The sequence below is a fragment of the Rattus rattus genome, chromosome 14, assembly GCF_011064425.1.
Source record: "Rattus rattus isolate New Zealand chromosome 14, Rrattus_CSIRO_v1, whole genome shotgun sequence".
NCBI classification, from domain to species: domain Eukaryota; kingdom Metazoa; phylum Chordata; class Mammalia; order Rodentia; family Muridae; genus Rattus; species Rattus rattus.
In genome coordinates this window covers 3,355,675-3,376,393 of record NC_046167.1, presented here as the reverse complement: position 1 = coordinate 3,376,393, position 20,719 = coordinate 3,355,675, and the positions used below count along the sequence as shown (strand labels likewise).

Below are 20,719 nucleotides of genomic sequence, written 5' to 3'. Positions count from 1 at the left end.
GTCTCCTTGAGACCGTCCATGGCTGTAGCGGGTATAATGTGGCTTCATTTATTCTTCAGAAAGCAGCCCACATCTCCCTTCTAGATTATCTTACTAAAAGCCAGCCAGAAATCCTGACAGAGCCAGGATTCATTAATTGGAAATGCATGAGCCCAGCACCAAAAATAGATTTTTGAACTAACCAAATTTAGATTATCCTGTATTTTTATGGAAGGGGAGTAGGTCATTGAGTCAAGTGAGAAACAGCAGCTGCTTCAGATTATGAGATTCTTGGAATGAAACAAAAAAATATTGGCTTAACAAAGGGGTGAGGCGCTGCAGTGGCACCCCATGGTCAGCTCCTCCGTTGGAGCAGGTCTGGCCTGCTGACATTTTGTGTGCAGGCTTAATGGCTGACATTTTGTGTGCAGGCGTAATGGTCTACACCCAAACTATGCCAAGTTGTCTTTCCCGTGAACCTCCGCTTTTGCTTTGGTTTTTGCTTTTGTTTTGTCTGTTTTTTTTTTTTTTTTTTTTTTTTTTTTGGACAGGGTTTTCAGCATCACCAGCCCTGGACTGACTTTGTAGACCAGGCTGCCTCAAACTCAGATCCGCCTGCCTCTGCCTCCCTCGTGATGGCCTTAAAGGCGTGCTCTCCCATGACCGCTTGAACCTCTGCTTTCTAGGTGACACATGGGAAAGGGGGCTTTGCATCCTTTTGGTTTTGTACAATTTTTTAAATTATTTATTTACTCGGCATTCTGATCATAACTTCCCCTCCGACCCCCGCCGACCTCTTCTCCCAATCTCTTTCTCTCATCTCACCTCACCTCCCCCACTGCTCCTTTTCTCCTCCGAAAAGGGGAGGCCTCCCCGGTATCAACCAGCCTGGACACATCAAGTTGCAGTAGACTAGGAGTGTCTTCTATTCTGGCTTGACAAGGCAGCCCAGTTAGGGGGAAGGGATCCAAAGGCAGGTAATGTAGGCAGAGACAGCCCCTGTCCCTGCTTTAGGAGGTCCACGTGAAGTCTGAGCTGTACACTATTATACACATGCAGAGGACCTGGGCCCATCCATGTAGGCTCTCTGGTTGGCAGTTCAGTCTTCGTGTGCTGCTATGAAACCAGGTTAGTTCACTCTGTGTTTTCTTGTGGTGTCCTTGACCTCTCTGGCCTTCCTTCCTCTTCTACAGGATTCCCCAAGCTCCATTTAATGTTTAGCTGTGGGCCTCTGCCTCAGTTTCCATTACTTGCTAGGTGAAGCCTCTCTAGTGACAGTTATGCCAGGCTCCTGTCTGCAAGTATAACAGAGTATCATCAGTGTGTCAGGAGTGGGCTCCCCTTTATGACATGGGTCTGAAGCTGGGCCAGTGATTGGTTGGTCCTTCCCTCAGATTGTGCACCCTCTTTTACCCCTGTACATCTTGTAGGCAGGACAAATTGTGGACCTAAGATTTTGTGGCTGGATTGGTCTCACAATCGCTCCATTAGAAGTCTTTCCTGGTTCAGGAAATGGGTGATCCAGGTCCCTTACTCCCCCATGGCTAGTAGTCTTAGCCAGTATCACCCTTATAGATTTCTGGGAGTTTCCATTGTCCTAGGTTTCTAGGTCATCCCAAAGATGCCCCCGACCCCTCAATTCAGTTGAGTCTCCCAGTACTCTCCTTCACTCCTTCCCTCACCACATCCATTCCCATCCCCACCCCTCCCCCACCCACTATCTTTATGGTTTTGAGATGGGGTCTCCCTATGCATCCCATGCTGGCCTTAATGACTTATACTACAGGTATGTGCAACTATACCTGGCTTAAATTTTAGTCATTGCATAATACTGTCTTTAATAGGGCTGGACAGATGGCTCAGTGGTTAAGAGCACTGACTGCTCTTCCAGAGGTCCTCAGTTCAAATCCCAGCAACCATGTTGGCTCACAGCCATCTGTAATGGGATCTGATGCCCTCTTCTGGTGTGTCTGAAGACAGCTACAGTGTACTTATATATAATTAATAAATAAGTCTTAAAGATATTTTCTTTAATGTTTTTTTTTTAAAAGATTTGTAAGACCAAGGGCCTAAGAGCTAATGAGTGTTGTTGTTTTGGTTATAGTAAAACAGTTAAAGGTCCGTTTCAAACCATCTTAAAAGAAATTGTTAAATGAGTGATGGTTCTGTGAGGTTAGGGCCTAAATGGTGAGCTTGTCTTGGGAATGCACAGAGTTAAGGCCATGGGTTAAGCCTTTAGGACAAAGTCTAAGCTGGGGCTCATGGAAGGTGTAATTATTACGGATTGTATACAGCTGAAAAGAATGAATCATTTTGTTGCCAAAATCCCATCTAATTCCACTTGAAGAGTTCTCAAGGCTCCAGCATCTTATTCCCCACAAAGAGGAGGCATTCATGAAGTCGTTTTGTGTAGATATATTTCCTTGAGACTTCTCTTAATAGAAGGTGTGAATTTCCAGAGCTTCATTTAAGCCACCGAACAAGTAGCACTGAGTCACGCCACATTCCGACAGCCTGAACGCTATGCTTGGAGTCCTTTACCAGGTCCACACACGTACTTAACTTCCTTGGTGTGCTTTTTTTTTTTTTTTCCCCTTTCCTTTTCCAGTGACATCAGAGGTCATGGTTTGCCTGGTCATTTTCACCCTTTGAACCCATTACTTCTCATTTGCCCTTAATAGAGGAAGAACTGCCAAACACAGCCCTAGAGAGCAAGAAGTCAAGACACACCCGAAATGGAAGATTTCGATAGTGTGTCTGGACATTGCTGTGTGTTTCTCATGGAACACTACCCCATGCACTCAGAGCTGGATGCCTGCATTTAAGATGAGCACACAGACCTGTCTTGCACTTACTTCCAAGGACAGACATTGATTACAACATTCTGAAGATGGTTGGCACCATGTAGTTGTGGGTGAAGGAACATTCTAGATACCACTCTACAAAGTAGATAACACTTTTCTGCTTTCCTTTAAAAGCAGATCTAAAAATATGTTTCCTAGCAGCTGTTTCACTGCAAAACAAGAAGGAAAAGGGATCTGCCCCACTGCAGAGTAATTCGCTCAACCAGATATCTACAGGGTCAGACCTCATTGCTTCAGAAATCTGCTGAAGAGTTCACTGTGTATATATAGACCAAGGAGCCTATTAGCTTGTGATCTAAGAGAACCTCTGTATTCTCATAAAAATGAGAGATGTGGCAGAATTGGCAACCAAAGCTATAATTATGTTAATGTAGCCATTTTAAGACTGAAATACGTTGTTTTAAAATGTTTCTGTATTTTTATTATTCATAACAATGTTCTGAAGACATTTAGAAAAATGCTAGCAAGTTTCTGTTCTGTGTCACCTTGTGGCTAGGGAATAAAAATGAGTCAAATGTGCAATTGTGAGTCACAATTTTTATTAAAAGATATGTACTCATGTGTATAAATTTATCTTCTTAATATAAAAACTGACCTCATGAACGGTTTTTACAGTGCTGTGGACTGAACCCAGGGTCTTATACATGACAGGGGATCACTTTTCCACTTAGCTATGCTCCCAGTCCACTTCACATTTTATTTTGAGACAAAGTTGCCCAGACTGAACTTTAACTCACGTTGTAACACAGGAAGACCTTGAACTTTCAGTCTTCAGCCTCAGCCTCCTGAGTAGCTGGGATCACAAGCTGTTGCCACCAGTCCCAGTCCAATCCCATTAATTATATATAATTAATGTACCATTTGTACCGACAGTGGGCCTTGTTATGGCATTATCACACATGCCCACAGTGAACTTTGATCACTCTCCAAAGTTTAATTTTGAGCAATGGTGAAAGATAGTATTTTGGTCAAGGAAGGCCAAGATGGATTGAGAATAGCTGAGCATATTCTGAGAATATCCAAGTTACCCTGAACAAACTGACCCTGCCATCCTTCCCAGCATCGGGAAGCAGATAGCCAATGGTGTATTAGTTCCACTGCCGTGACAGGTATCTAGAGAAGCAGAAGGGAGGATGTAACTGGCTCACATTTTCAGAGTTGTTAGTCTATGGTCAGATGACTCCGTTGTTTCTGGGCTTGCTGTAAAGAAGGACATTCGGCCAGAGGTTGTGGTAGAGGAGAGCTATTCACTTTGTGGAAGGAAAGTGCGAAGCAGACAACAGTGGAGGAAGGGGTTCAGGGAGATCCATAGCCCTCAAGGACAGGCCCCTAGCAACCAACCTAAAACAAGAGCGCCTCTGAAAGTATCCATCCCTTCCAATAACGCCTTTGGATTTCATACCCACCAACGAATGAATCAAAATGCACCGGGGAAAGCAGAGCCCTGGTGTTCCAATCCCCTCTCAGAGATTCTGTCCAACAACTGCTGACCACGCCCTCAACGCATGGACTCTTAAGGATGTAAAGATGATTTTTCCTGGCTAATAGGATAGGAGTGGAAAGAGAAGGATTCAAAGCAGAAATATAGATCATTACTTATTTACTAATCACTTACTAGAAATTGTTGAAATTTTATTTTGCTTGTTGTAGCAGTAGGAAATGAATAGAGAGTCTGTGGTGGTTGAATGTGAAATGTCCCCCTTACGTTCATGGGAATATCGACCCCCACTTGGTGGTACTGCTTGGGAAGTTTGGGAGGTGTGGTCACACTGAAGGAAGTTTGCCATTGGGTGGGCTATGAGAGCGTAAAGCCTCTCGCCACTTTTAGTTCGCTCCCTCCGTTTCATGCTTGCCGTTAAGAGATGTGACCTCTCAGCCCCTTGCTCCTGCCGACATGACTGCCTTGTGCTGTCATGTTGCCCTGCCTTCGTAGATTCTTTTCCATTTGGAACCGTAAGCCAAAATAAACTCTCTCCCTTAAATTGCCATTGGTCATGATGTTTAGCACAGGCACAGAAAAGTAACTAAGAGAGTCTTTCACACAGCATAGTCTAGATTCAGAACGTCCATTCGTTTGAGAACGGGAATAAGGAGAAAAATCTTCTCTTTTTTTAGGTACCAAATACTCCATGTACACACACACACACACACACACACACACACACACACACACACACACACTCACTCACTCATGCCAGGGTGCACATGTGAGACCGGAATACAACTCAGAGGTGTTGGTTCTTTTCTTCCACTGTGTGGATTCCCAGGAGTGAACTCAAACTCAGGTTGTCAGGCCTGGCTATCAGCACCTTTACCTGATAAGTTATCTTACTGACCTAAGCAATAATATTTTCTTATATCTTCTCAAGTGTAAGTCCATGCCATATATTTGAACTTTTCTCCTCAGGGATGAAGTCTTTGGGATAGTGGTGGTTTTGAACCTTCCTAATTCTGTGACCCTTTAATACAGTTCCTCATGGTGTGGTGACCTCTAACAACAAAATAATTCCCTTGATACTTCATAAGAATCATTTTGCCACTGTTGTGAATGAATCGTAATATAAATATCTGATATGTAACCCCAAAGAAATCATGACCCACAGGTTGAGAATCATTGTACTACAGAAAGCTATACAATGCCTACATTCAAAACTGCCATCCATTCATGAATTCTTTTGTTTTCCAATAGAATGTACCGTTTTCTTTACCCTCCTATGAATACATTCAAGAGGATATTATCTATTTTATTCAATTTGTCTGGCCTCACAATTCAGTGAGGAAGCCATGAATATTTGTTGGTGGAATCAAAAATAATTTTTATGCATTTTTATATCCCAGATAATACAGCAGTGATTTGATTAATTTAATAGTCATGGCCCCAGAAGAATAAGCACAGGAGGCATTTCTGGAACAACTTAGAAACACAATTATAGACTCAGGGAAACTCCCTGTCAAGGCCACGGTGAAGTTTGGGAAAACATGATGGAGAAGAAATTCCTAGGAGAAACCAAGCCTATTAGCTATAACTCAGGGTTGTCCTACCACATTCTGCCTCCCTCCTTGATCACCATGATGGGGAGGGGCTACAATTGCTTAAGTTGATTAAACCCTTAAAGAATTGAAAAGGGAACTCATCACATCTGTCAGTGTACCAGAGGGGAGATCACCAACATGGAGCCAATGTCTCAGTATCCTGATTTTGAGAAACTCCCTCTATTTGCTGACCCATGTGTTCCCGTCTATCCTGGGAGAAATTACCCAATGTTAATTTTCAGAAAAGGGAAGAAATTTAAGTGAAAAAATATATGTATGCATGTGCACACACACACTGAAAAGAGGGAGAGACTGAATGTTGATTTGAGCACTGCAAGAACGAATGTTATTTTGGTTCAATCTGGAGTTTGTTCATCTTTAAAGGGAATGAGATGTTCTTGGTGGTAGTTTGGGGCTTGAAAAAGTGCTCCCTAGATCACTAAGCCCTTGCTTCATATGCCTTACTACATATAGACCCAGATTACCTCCCTCCTTCCCTGATGTGACCACTTTGTCATGTAGGGCATGACATCACTCCAGGTAGTTGCTGAGCTTTTAACTCCCCATTTGGTTTCTTATGACTTCTCCTGGGAGCAGGATGCCCACACGTCCGGCTGTGTACTCTTGGAACACCAAGAAGCAGATCTAATGTGCAGTGGTGGGGACTTTTTCTATCAGGGTCAGCCTGGTTGAGACAGGATGGTGATAGCTGATTCAACTTCTACATCTGCTAGAGCAGGGTAAGGCAGAGCAGGGCCAGGCAAGGCATGGACTGGAGATGCTGCCAAGCTTAGCCTCGGGGCATGCATGACTCCCAAACCGGTTGTCTTTGAGGCTGTTATTTATCCAAATAAGGCAAGGCAGTGGTTTTGCTGACCGGCTCAGGTTTCTGAGCCATGCTCACTAGCTGGCTAACTTGATATTTGAACTGAAAACACAAAGGTATTCCTTTGAAATGTAGCACTTTTGTGGGGTTCACGGATATCCTGGAGTCATTGTTTCGAAGACTTTTTCCTGCGTTTTTAGATGATGTGGATATGGTCTGGTTTGTTTTACCTTTCTCTTCTGGCTCTTAGAACAGGCAGCCGAGATGACTTTGGATATCTGTGGACTTGATTTTGCACCAAAATAATACTCAACCTCAGAGCCTTCTAGGGCGAGAACCATACACTGATTTCTGGATGCTGGACTCTACGATTGCTCAGGGATTGCATAGACCCTGGGCCTGGCATTTGCCTTTGGAAGGAGACACTTGAAGTTCTGGGTCAGTTTGTTCATCTGGAACATGGAAATGACAGTCATACAGGGATAATTAGAGATTTAATGGGATAAGTCTGGAAAGCAGTGGTCAAATAGGAATCTCTAAAGTCACTACTTTCTTTTCCTACGTCCAACCTCTCCTGGCATGAACGTATTTCCTAATAGAGAGGTCATGGGCGATTGTGGTTGCTCCCTAGCTTACTATCCAGAGACTCGCAGTCAGAGGGTTCCGAGGACTCTGAGGATGTTTCTCTATTGCGTTCATTTGCGTAGCTCTTCCTGCATCCTGGTTTGAATGTATATATTTAATAAATAACCTTCCCTTCTAAACTATGCCTTCCTCAAAGGTGAGGATTATGTCCTGTTCTGTCGTTTTGGTTCAGACAGGGTCTCGCTCTGTTGCTTTGGCTGTCCTACAACTCGTTATGTAGACCAGACTCCTCTTGAGCTCACAGAGATCTGTCTGCCTCGGCCTCCTAAGTACTGGAATCGAAGGCTTGTCCACCATGCCCGGTATGCCCAGTGAGGATGATGTCTTAATAGGTTCCTTCTCCATCATCAGTTATAACCCTACCACAGATTGTAGCTACTCAATAAAAAGTCCATGAATTCACAGAATCATATTTTTTGGGAGTGGGCATTACAGGAAATCTTATTTAAAGGTTAAGAAGCTCATGTTCATTCCTGACTAGAATGCAGATTCAGTGAGTCATTCAAAAGTGATGACGGTTGGTCGCCCTCCAGCATTCTACACTGATTTTTTTTTAAAAAATTGTATTTATTGTTATCATTATGGGGAGTACACACACACACACACACACACACACACACACACACACACACACACACACACTCGTACATCTGCAAACAGGCATATGCATGATACGGCCCTCGGGTGGAGATCAGAGGGTAACTTCTGGAAGCTGCTTCTCTCCTTCTACCAGGAGGTCCAGGGATTGAACTTCAGGCTTATGGGACAAGTGTTGCTTTTACCTGCTGGGATGTCCTCCCTGCCTGTCCACACTGAGCTTGGAGAGACACACTTGGAAGTCATTCAGGAGTAATAATCTGGTCCAAATACTTCGCAGGTGGTCTTCGTTCTGTCTCGGGCTCCAGCTAAAGCCAGGGAACACAGATGGGGTCTCAAGGGCACATCCATTACAAACACGAAATTGGAGATGTCTTTGAAAGAACTGAGAAAGTGTCACTTTTCCGTTGTAACAGCATCTATTGCCAGGCAGCTCTGGCAGCATCCTCCTACCACGGCTGCTCGCTCCCGGCAGTGTCTGACACCGGAAGCCACTTTAAGAACAGAGAAGGAGACCCTTCTAAACCAGAATTGCTACCGGGGCTATTTTGGTATGAAACTTTCCTGTTGCTTCACATTTACTGGCTGGGAGTTTGGGTTTGGGACTTAACAATTATCGCCCCCTATTGTTCTTTCCAAGGGGCTTCTCTCTGATACGATCCTTTCTTCCCCGGGTACATTAATTAGCCAGTGGTCAGTTACGGATAAAAACGATCGCACAGCAAAGCACCTTCCACCACCCACAGCAGACTGCTTAAAATGGACTCTGTGATGCAGCTCACCTTGTGTTATGTTTGTTCAGCTAAGCAGTAATGGAACCAGCATGCATCCCTCAGGGATAAAGGGTGGGGCTGCTAAGTGACCACTTGGTTTCCAAGTTCTGTCATTCATCCACATAACTACCACCATTTTTCTCTAATGGGCCCTGAAAACTCTGTCTCTATAATCTACAGTCGTAGTGATTATAATTCTATATAAATCATTATGAACTCATCTGGTAAGTTTAGAGTTGCCCTGTCACCAAGCTGAAATATGCACATATCTTAGTTCTCACATTGTTGCCAAAATCCTAAAGCTATTTGCCATGGCATCTAAATTCCTTCGCTCATAGCTTAGAGTCCAGACAAGGGACCTGTGCCTCTGACACTGCTTAGTGAATTTCTGAGAGATGCACTGGTTAACTCCTTCGAGCGCCACCATTAGCATAACTAGAGTCATGGTGCTCAGAGGGTTTAATCAGAAACATCCCAGACATTTTAGTGCACAAATAATCTGGTATTTCTATATATGCATACAGAATTATATCATATATAATATTTATGTCCAGTTTCCCATACCATGATTTCAGCCCCCCTAAGGTCAATCTAGGTTTATCTAAAAACTAACCAATAGAAATTCAAGAAACAAACAATTCGTAAATGCTAAGTAGCTTTTATTACAGTTGATGGTTACAATTATCCCAAAGGTGCGATTGTTATCGATCGCTTTGGGGCATGTGTAAAGGACAGTGTAGTATATATAATGTTCTATGCTAGCCACAGGTTTAGGTGTCTAGTTAGGGTACTGGAACTTATCCCTTCCAGATGAGTGTTACTAAGGCACTACTAGTTTCTGCATGCCACATGCTACATACTACATACTACATGCTACAAACATGTTTGTTGCAAATTATATATACATGATATTGGGCAAGCTTCTTAGCTTCATTCCCTAGCCATGCAGGACAGCGGTACCTGCCCTCTGTGTCTCACCGAATTCTGGGGCCCATAAAATAAAATCATAACTGAAAGCACTTTGTATAGTGCAAAACTTCTAACTGATTTTCATATATATCTGCTCAAGGGCACGCTTAAAATTCTTTTTGCAATAAAAGCATTATAAGTTAATAATGCAATATGTTATACATGTAAGGTGTATGTTGATAATTAAATAGTCACCCCAATGGCTGTTATTCAAAGGGAATAGTATAAGCCACTGAGCAGAGCACATAGGTAATAGACCAGCAATGAATCTAGAATTTCTAAAAGGGATTCAAGAATAAAAGAACTTTGTCCATCCAGAGGCATGGGTGGATTCACTGAGGCGGAGAAGTTGTTTGTTCCATTTGTTGCAAATGCTTGTAAGAAGATATGATTTTCCTAACAGTGCCTATTGAAAATATGGAAGGAGTTGTCCTTGGCTCATGATAACACAAGGAACAGCCCAGGAGATCAAGTGCCCATGAAAGAGGGGAGTCTTCCTTTTATCTACCCTTGAGCTCTGCCCTGTCACTGACTGTGACTTGGAAGTTAGATGATGTACTTAATATCATGTTTCTATTCTGCCCCAGCCCAAGCATCTTTAATCACTGCTAGGCGCAGGGCTGGTCCACCAGATCTGGTGGCGTATGGCTTAACTAGAGTTCTTCATGTCAAACTATTTCTGGGAATAAGACTCCTGTTAAATATAGCTGCAAACTAACCGCTGACTGGATCATCTCTTTACTGAGAATCCAATAATTTTGGAAACAGCTTGTCTGTCTCATGTCTGGGAGACGGTCCATTTGTGAGCCAACGAAACATTAATAGATTAATAAGACCTTACAAATGACCATCCTTGCAATTTTAACAGTATAAACAAGATGAGTTTGAAACTCTTCCAGCACAGCAATCATTTCCTTTTACAATACCACTTTTATGTCTATAGGCACATGAGTTTCTGTTTGCATACATATTCCTTCAATTGATAATGAATGAGAAAGAGGAATTAGGAATCAATTTTACAATACCATTGGCCTTCCCAAAGAATAAACATTATTTCCTACTGAGGTAATACTGGATATTTACTGGCAAGGCCTTTCTTAATGCTAACCAAAAAGAAATAAGTTGATTCCACCTCACTTGGCAGTCCATCGAAAGCAGGCGGGGAAATGAATAGCAGTCTGACAAAAGCTGTTTGTCCCAAGGTCAACAAGACTGGGAACAGCCTTATGATCCAACCAGAGTACAGATGCCACCAGTTGACTGTACTTGGACTAGTGGGAAGGAATTAAGTGGTCCGATGAAGAGGGCGACACACTCAGTGGGCCTATGTACGGCAAGCACATTGTTCCAGAAATGAATGGTTCGTTAGCCACGTCTTTAGAGCCTTGGATAGCAAACTCCTCTCCCCTCTCCCATCAACTTCCTGCTTACTAGAGAGCATTCAACTCATCCTGATTCACCACAGGATTGGGCTACCTTTCAAACTCCTGACAGTGAATTACGCCCCAGTAAGGATGAAGCCATGTATGTGCTGTGCAGAAGAGAGGGCCCTGGAGCATTTTAAAAGTAAAAGGAGATGTTTCTGAAGTGACAGGAGGAAGGAGACCAGACTGACGCATGATACTACTGACTCAAATGGTTAGCAGGGTCACCAGAAGCCACCACCTCTAAGGTGGCTGTTATGAAATAGTACATTGATTATGGCATGTGTCACTCAACCAAAGAGCACTGAGGGTGTGTCACTTCTCTTTTGGAAGTAGGAATTGCCTGGCCCCTCTCACCCCGAGGACAGCCACTTGGAACAAGTAAGACATGGGGGAAGTCACTCAAAAAGCAGTGCCGTGCCCTATACCGTTAAACAAAAACATTAGAGGTGTGATGGGGCCGGATGTGGCTTCCACAGACAACGAAGGCCAGCCTCTGTGCTTCCTTCCTAGAAAGCCCTCCTGTGGCCCAAGGAAGCCTATGCCAGATGCCTAGGATCGAGCGTGTGTTTCCCGGAGCCTGGTGAGAGATAACAAATCTGTGCTGATTAGATTATAAAAATCAAAACAAGGCTTTTCAAATCCTTTCTCTTTCCCAACTTCTTAGGTGGCATCTGTTACAGCCACGTCATCAAAATATAGTTTCTGATGGGACAGCTCGGGAAGCCAGTGGTGTCGGGGAAACCACTTTCTCCTCCTCCCTTAATAACCGTGAGCAATCGGTGGTGGTAAACAGTTCTGTTGGTGAACTTGCAGTGCTGACTAGCCTAGCCTTTGGACTTCAGAGACGTCACAGAATTCTTTTGGTCGGCAAGAAGAACCTCTGAAAAGGTTTTGTTTTGTTGTGTTGTGTTTTTCTTTAAATGTCCAGGCAGCCGTGAGTGTGGTATTGGGGTGTGGCTTAAGGCCAATCCTTGTTGCAGGATTCCCAGATGGGTGTTGTATTGTCCCTGGAGGCACAGCCAGCTTCCCTGAGCCAAGGGAAACCTTGGCTTTTACCTAGCTCACCTTTAGTTAGCCAGGTGTTGACACCCGTCCTCCAGCAAGCCATTTCTGGTAGACACAAATCCTCTTGTCCCTGTCTCCCTGGAAGAGCAGGCTGTACCTTCCCTTCCCTGGAGAGACCTCTGGAGAACTCTGGGCTCTCTCTTCCTCATGCCTAGGGCGGGGCAGCCAGGAGCTGCTGCCTTTCTCAGACCTCTGCTTGGGGCAGCTGCGGCTTGCCTGCTCTTTTCTCTCCACATTTCAACTTGGCTTTCCAGAATGATAGCCGTTGCTAACCCTGCGCTGAAGACGACAGAGAGCTCAGCCTGGTTACAGAACGGGCTGGTTAATTAGTAAACAAGCTCTTTTCCCTCCCTCTTTTTTTTTCCCCTCAGGTACCACAAACATGGGGAAGAGACAAGTTGCCTTTCCTTGCTAATAAACCAGACTTCAAAAGTCTAGCAGAAGATGAAGTTTGGGTTCTGGTCTAGTCTCTCTCTCTCTCTCTCTCTCTCTCTCTCTCTCTCTCTCTCTCTCTCTCTCTCTCTCTCCCCCATAACAGGAAACTTCTCTAAGAGTTGGACCCAGGGGTAATTGGCACACTGGGTTTTCTGTTGGTTTTGCTCCTCGGTGGGGCTGGCTGTTGGTCTGTTTTAAGGATCCTCTTTCCTTTAAGTAGAATCTATTCGGTAATACAGCTTTCCCTGTTAACCCATTTACCCAGGGCTCTCAGCAGTGAGCGCCTTCCTTACTCTCTGTTGCCCTGTAAGCAATTGTTGAAGAATTGAGTCACCCACACAGTAGCCTGTGGTTGGATGTGGGCTGAGGTTATTCAGTGACTAATTTCCAAGGGGAGGAGAAATTGGCTTATCATTGAGAGAGAGAGAGAGAGAGAGAGAGAGCTACGTTTTATCCATGCCTGTGGCAGCTTCGCTCTGAAGACCGGTCAAAACAAACTGGTTTTCATCTGGGATCCTTTGGGCATTTGAGCGCCCTTGTGGTGATTCGGACTCGAGGAGAAGGAAGAAGGGAGTTGTCAGTGTTGTCCACGTGAGGGCCTGAGGATTCAGACAAGGCTCTCAAACAAAGGAGTCCTGTAGCCCCAGGCAGAGCCAATGGGCTTCTTCACAGCAGCAATTACACAGGTGGTTCCCTCAAACGAAACGTAAGTGGCTTTAATTCTTTGAGGTTGAAAAACGCTCTCCGGACATTTTCTGTTTTCGCTTTTCTGTTTTCTCGGGTTACTTCATTATGTGGTCTGATGGAGGAGGCCATGCACAGGTTCTAGACTTGGAAGGGTGGGGCTTGAAATAGAGCAAACTGAACATAATATTCCCTCCCCACGGAGCATGCCCGTATGTGTTGTACGTGCTTCAGAAAGGGACTTGATTACTTGAATGTGTCCACAAACGATGCTAAATGAACTTTTTTTTTTCCATGCTAGATTTTCTTTTCCGGAAACAGTTTTAAAAATGTTCCTTCTTATCTTACTTTGAAGAAATTTCTAACTGAATGACACGTTCCTTGCCTTAGAATTCTGGGGGAAATGAAATACAGATATATGTATAACTGCCTAATTAGATGTAATTTGTACTGACCTTCAGTATTTTCTGGTTTGGTGGAAGAATGGGGCAGCTTACTGAACTGCCGTTGTGAGGAAGAACAGCCCCATGCTACCCAAGGCCACCTCAGTGATGAGCCTGTGTAAAACTCTCCCTGTTTACCAGCACCAGCAGGACTCAAGCAGCCAAGACACAATAGGGATTTGGGTGATAGTTGAAAGAGGAAAGGACAGTTGTCTTACTAAGCAAATGGATGAAGAAGAGTAGCCCGGCTTTGCATTGAGGGTATTGAACAGGTATTTTTGTGCCTGAACCTATGCAGACAAATAAGAATAGTTGATGGGAATTCTGATATGGGAGTAGAAAGATCTGTGCTGTGTGTGGGTCCTCTTTGTTTTTGTAAGACGAAGAGCTGAAGTTTACATAAAGATACTAGGGTTAAGTTTTCAGTAAAGAGAGCCGCAATGATGCACATAGCTACTTTTAACTTAGCAAGAGGAATGAGATACAGGAGAAGCCTCAGAGATGGTGGAAAAGTCTGAGGCTCAGATGGTCAACTGCAGTCCCGTGTGCACCTGTGTCTTGCTTATCTTACCGAGGAATGTTGATCTAATTTTCCCCTAGGCCAGACCGTGGGTATTAGTATAAGAAAGGCTCATACATATTTAATGTCAGGTCTTTGTCAGCAAGACAATTAAAAACCGCAGGAGAATAAAACTGTAGACGCCTGAAACTAGGAAGTTACAGTCCTGAGGAGAGCTCTAGCTTGCACGGTTGTTCTAAATTACAAACTGTTAATGCCAAACTGCCCCGCAGCCAATCAAACAAGCATCTTGTGAGGTCATCAAAGTCTAGCCTTTACAAATTAGCATGAGGTTCTCTCCTCATTTCCCAAGCCTCCTACCGCATCCTGAGTAAGGTACCTTCAGCGGGACTTGAGCATTTACTGTGTAAACTGCAGTTATCTCATATTAAGGGTTTGTTCTTGTAGATCTGAATCCATGTTTCCCCAGGGCTTAATGGGAGTATCACGTCATCCTCTCTTGGGACTCTATCTAGAGCAGAGGGCGAAGTGATCGGGAGCTTTTTAAAGCCCAGTCTTGGGAAATCAGTCATAGCCTGGCAAAGCAACACGAGCGTTGGGCCAGAGGCTTCCGACTTCTACGCCACTGGTATTGATGGAGACATTAACTCAGATTAACTGTTCTGTCATAATTGAATGTTCGGTGGCTAACTCACTGGTTCATTCAGTGGCCCTGTAAGACCATGGCAAGATTATTTTGAAGCAGAAAAGACAGGGATGGTACCCAGCATGGTCAGCAGGTACGTGATGCTCATGGCTATGGCTGGGATCCATCCTCACTCATGGAGGGTCTGTACTGATGAGACCCGAACCAACATGGATGTTGGTTCTTCCGTCTTTTGACTGACACCCACATTCTTCATATGAACGCACAGCATAATGTATCAGAACTGATGTTTATATAAAGAGAGGGAGGATATGTTCTATGGGGGGGTGAAATATGGGGGAAGGGGGTGTCTCTGCAGCCCATGTTTTTAGCATCCCTTCTCCCTGAGGTGCCAGCCACATGACAGAATAGTATAAAATTGAGTTTATTCAGGGCATGGGGAGGGGAGTTAAGAGGGTAGTAGGAGCAAAGAAAGGCAGAGGGAGAGGGAGGGAGAGAGAGAGGGAGAGAGAGAGAGAGAAGGAGGAGGAGAGGATGGACATGAGCATGAGTGAAGAGAATGGGGGGAAGGTAATGGGAAAGAGTCGGGAGAGAGCAAGAGGATGAGAAGGGGCAAGCAGCCTCTTTTATAGTCAGGCATACCTGGCTGTTGCCAGGCAACTGCGGGGTGGGGCTTAGACAGAATGCAACAAGAACTGTTCTTAATTGATTTCTTCTTTCAGAATATTATCCACACTGGTCACCAGAAACTTTAATTTTTTCCTAATAAGTTTTTTGGTATTTTATTTTATACTTATGAAGTATAACTCTTAGCTATGCCTTTTTTATATCACAAAACATGTTTTATTCATATTTTAATACCTCTGCTGTTTTAAAAGATATGTGTCTGTTTTTATTAATTAGTTAATTCTACATTTTCCTTTCATTAATATGAATTTGTTTAACAGTTCTCTGCTGTTTAGAATCTTGTCCTCTTTTTTACTCTCTTAACAGAAAGATGGATATTTCTACTGAGTCCAACTGGGCTGGGATTCCCCAAAATCTAGATGCTTCCTAGAGCTAGATGAGAAAGAAAGGAAAACAGAGCCCACCCTGGTTAAAGCGGCGGCTGGTCCCTAGTGGCTTCTAAATAGTTTACAACTTGTTAACCTCGGTAATTCCCAACAATAATGGCAACAGAATTTCCTGTTTGCTCATTTGTCTTGGGCAATGTGTAACGCTCAGCACACCGTGGCTTGTTTGAGTCATGTGATATGAAGAGTTTATCCTGAGACAGGTGGTTATTGTACTGCATGTTACGATGTTTGGGGCATTTGGTCAGATACTCACTGTCACCTTAGTCAGACCCTCTCAGACTTCATGACCTATAAAGCCACTTGCTGAGAATACCTTTGTTTTTATTGAGCTCTGAGCTCTGTAAGACATCTGTAAGGATTTGTAATGCTCTGCAGACCCTCTGTTCCATGGTTGTTCCAACCATTCTGGAGAACTCATCAGATAAACTACCAAGACAGTGACCTTGGGTGGGGCCATTCTGGTCTACTCCCCTGCACACCTGAGTCTTGAATGTGTCAGGTGAGCAGAGAGGAGTCATGTGGGCAGGGACGTCGGCGTACCTGGAATCCAGGACTAGGCATGAAACACAAGACTAAGGACACTGTGGGGAGTTTGAATATACTACAGTAAGATTTGGAGAAGAGAGAGCAGACTAGCCTAGCTGACTAGCCTAGGGGAGCATGAACTCCATGTACATGTTAAAGAGGATAAGGGTGGTAGTGAGACAAACTGTGATTGTAAGTCAGGAACCTGCTCCCTCTGGGGTCTCCAGAGCTATTCAGCCCCTCGGGGAATCAAAAGGTCAATTCAGTGACTGCTCAGGAAGCGCACACACAAAAATGTCGCACTTGGGGGTTTCCTATTTGTACCTACTTTGTGTTATTAACTGGTTGTTTTCTATGCAAGATCCATTGTAATACATAGAAGTTCCTGCTCCTGTCAAGGATTCCACACAATTAGATTCTAGGGACATGATATGAACCTGTGGGAGACTGATTGGCTCTGGCCCTGTATTTATTCCCTTCGAAGAGATGTGGGAAAGCACCCACCTTCTCAATGGTAGGAAGTAGAAAGCTGGTTCGGAGCTCTATCCTAATGCCTGGCTCTTGATAAAGGTTGCTCACTAAACAATTTTGTATGATGATGGATCAGTTTATTTTATTCGAGGCATGGACTCTTTGTCAAATTCAACCTACTCCCCCCCGTTCAGGCACACCATGAGTCTCTCAGGTGCACATTCTGGTTCTTCTCCATCTGAGTCTCCTCTCTCCTGTGTTCCCGTCACAGCTACCCTCCAACCATTAACACCCCTCTGTTCTCTCTTGGAAGTCAGGATGAGGAATCATAGTCTCCATTTCCCTCTAGGGCCTTGACCGAAACAGTGGCGTATCAAATAATCATATCCTGGATTTATCTGTATTTTTCCATTCTGCCTTGCAAAAGACAATAGCACAAATTTGTTTGCAAAGCATGAATTGATTTCCCCTCTTGCCTCATGAACTTGATTCTTCTGACTGTTTCTTTTTGAAGATGCATTTGCCAAAGAGCCATGGGCATCTTTACCTCTTCTGGTCCACCCAAAGCCATTAACTAAGCTACCTGACCCAATGCTCGGCTTAGAGTGTCTGCTAGCTGATTTCCATCTAGCCCCATAGGCGAGCCATTAGGACTTTGTACTGCGCCTCCTCTGTGCTTTGGATTCCTTCTCTCCTCACAGTTTACCTGACATCTCACTGTTACCTCCTAACTTCCCCTAACCGGCTGTGTTCTCTTCACAGAGGCTCAAATAAAGGGTAGAAGTGAGTCTCCCTCCACACTTCCCCCAGGGATCCACTTAGCCTTTCTAGCCATGGTCCTGCATAGCATTCGCCTGCAAAGGTGGGAAAGTGCTTGCTAGTTATTTGCCAGGGCTAACTGTAGGAAAATGTGCCCACTATGAGTTTTGGAAAGCATGAGTTGAGACCCATGTATATATACAAGCCTTACATTTACTAACCGGCTTAAGCTGCGATGTCGGTATTAAAACCATAGCTCTATGTGGCTGTCATTGGGTATATGTGTATGTTTTGAGGTTGCTACCAAGAATTGCTGGAGACTTGGGGTTGTGAGATGGGGTGGGGTGCAGTGGGAGGGTTTGCCTGAGTGTGCATTTGTAGGTTTGAACACCAATATAACAAAGAAGCAAACAAAACGTTTAAAGCTCTAAGTGACACAGATGTATTCTTGTGTAGTGGCTGGGTTTCTAAACTGAGTTTCATGAACCATTACCAGCCACCCTTTGGTTGGAGCTTTGAAGGGGATCCATTTCCTTAGTGTACGCAGTTGCTGCCCTTGGCCACCGGCTTAAGCAGCCTAGCACCTTCTAGTCTTTCTCTCCCGGATTGTTTCTAGCATCACAGCCCTCCAAGGTTGACGTCCTTGTTTCCCTGTTGTCTATATAAAAACCTTGGTGACTGCAATGAGCCCACTTGGATAATATCTGTACCTCAGGATCCATGCTCATACCCGTAAAGTCGCTTTGGCCAATAAGGGGACATATTCTCAGGTTCTATTCACCTGGTGTGAGATACATAGCCAGACTCCCCTATTAAGGAGTCCACCTTGCCACATTGAGACACCCCTAAAAACGTGAATGTCTAATTATGTTACCTGACTCTTTATTTCTAGATGCAGAGAGAAATTGTTTATGCCCGAGGAGATGGACTCGTCGCCCCGCGCCCGGGATCTACAGCTCACCCACCTCATGTAATTCCAAACTCCCCACCATCCACTCCGGTGCCCCATTCCTTACCTCCCTCTCCATCCAGAATTCCTTACGGGGGCAGCCGTCCCATGGCTATTCCCGGCAACGCCACCATCCCCAGGGACAGACTCTCTAGCCTGCCAGTCTCCAGATCCATCTCCCCAAGCCCCAGCGCCATTTTGGAAAGAAGGGATGTCAAGCCGGACGAAGACATGAGCAGCAAAAACCTGGTTATGTTCAGAAACGAGGGTTTCTATGCCGACCCTTACCTCTATCACGAGGGACGAATGAGCATAGCCTCGTCCCATGGCGGCCACCCTTTGGATGTCCCGGATCACGTCATTGCGTATCACCGCACAGCGATCCGGTCAACGAGTGCTTACTGCAACCCTTCCATGCAAGCAGAGATGCATATGGAGCAGTCGTTATACCGACAAAAGCCAAGGAAATACCCTGACAGCCATTTGCCCGCCTTGGGCTCCAAAACGCCCCCAGCCTCTCCACACCGGGTGGGTGACTTAAGAATGATAGACATGCACCCGCATCTTAACGCACATGGGCCCCCTCACACCCTGCAGCCTGACCGGGCCTCCCCGAGTCGCCAGTCGTTTAAAAAAGAATCCGGCACCCTGGTGTACATCGAAAAGCCGCGAAACACTCCGGGATTATCCGGCCTTGTGGACCTGGGGCCTCCTCTAGTTGAGAAGCAAGTTTTTGCTTACAGCACTGCTACGATCCCCAAAGACAGAGAAACCAGGTAAGACAAGGGGGGCTGAGGACAGTCTGTACTGGTGTGTTGCTAAAAGCTGCTTTCTAGATACCAAGCCAGGAAACAAAATTCTGAGTATCAGGGAAGGCTGCCCTCCCCTGCAGAGTCCCTGAATGAATGAAGGGTCAGGTCAGTGAGATCCACCAGTGACCACGTGAAAGGAGACAGAGGTACCACAAAGGCCACCAGCTCTACCTATCCCTAGACTCTGGTCCTCAGAGAATTATCATTAGGGTAACTTAGAACTATCAGGAAGAAAATGGTGACCTATGAGAACTGCAAAGATAGCAGACAGAGGAATCATTGCAACTGTCCGCCATAGAAAATTAGTCACCGCCATTTGTGTTTCTGCCTATGCAATGCAGTTTCATTTTCTCATCTGGTTTTGGGAGATGAAAAGAATGAGTTTACATGAACATGGACTATTTGGGTTTGACATTCATTCAGGAGTGGAGCTGGAATAGGTAGGGTTTTCCAGTGAATAAAATACTCTGAGATATATATTGATATCAGTATACATCAATTTTTAAGTTTTATATCCTGAATATATTTTGAAAACCTCTAAAATCTGCAAAGTAATAATTGAAAAAAAAAAACAAAACAAATTTTGATAGAGGAAAGTTTCCTAGCCTAAACAGATTAAATGGAGTAGAATTAATTATAATCATAAAATTTATCAGAGAGATTGACTTGGAAGGAACAAACTTACCTGTTTCATGTAGTTTCAGAAAGGATGAAATATAAGAATCGGATATTAAGTTACTCAGAACCTGCTTAGAGCCGCTGCTCCTCACTAAAAATGGATCCGTCTCACGCTATTATATAACCTTATAAAAGTCCAAACTTGTGTGTGAATGGAATGTGAACTGTCTTCCTAACTTACTGTTTTCACACACCAATCAGTCCAAAGCCCTGTCGCCCCTAGCGGAATTTTATCACGCGAGTCTGTCCCTATTTGTTCAGTCATAAGGAATCTTGCAGAGCAAAGATCTCAGGGGAATGGAAACAGGAATGAGCATGAATGATTTGGAGTCCTGAATGCAAACAAAATCCAGCTCTCACCTCTCGCAGTTGGAAAAACAGCAACTGGAGGATGTAAATTCGAGAAAAAGGTGGCGCTTGGAGTTAGTGGGGAGCTGTCGGGGAGCTGGGGCTGAGCTCATGGTGGCCACTCAGTGAATATGAGGACAGACGCATCCCCTGAAATGCTCAGGGAGGTGCAGGTTAGGAAATGGTATCACACAG

General features: G+C 44.5%; 1 protein-coding gene across 4 annotated transcripts in view; it reads left to right on the top strand.

Moving 5' to 3' along the window:
- Kiaa1217 (KIAA1217 ortholog) overlaps positions 1-20,719 on the top strand; it is a 292,280-nt gene that overhangs the window by 214,755 nt on the left and 56,806 nt on the right. For all 4 annotated transcript variants that reach the window (XM_032885186.1, XM_032885185.1, XM_032885187.1 and 1 more), the window contains exon 6: positions 18,630-19,462. In XM_032885186.1, coding sequence (XP_032741077.1) covers positions 18,630-19,462 — 833 coding nt within the window. The remainder of the gene's footprint in view (positions 1-18,629; positions 19,463-20,719) is intronic.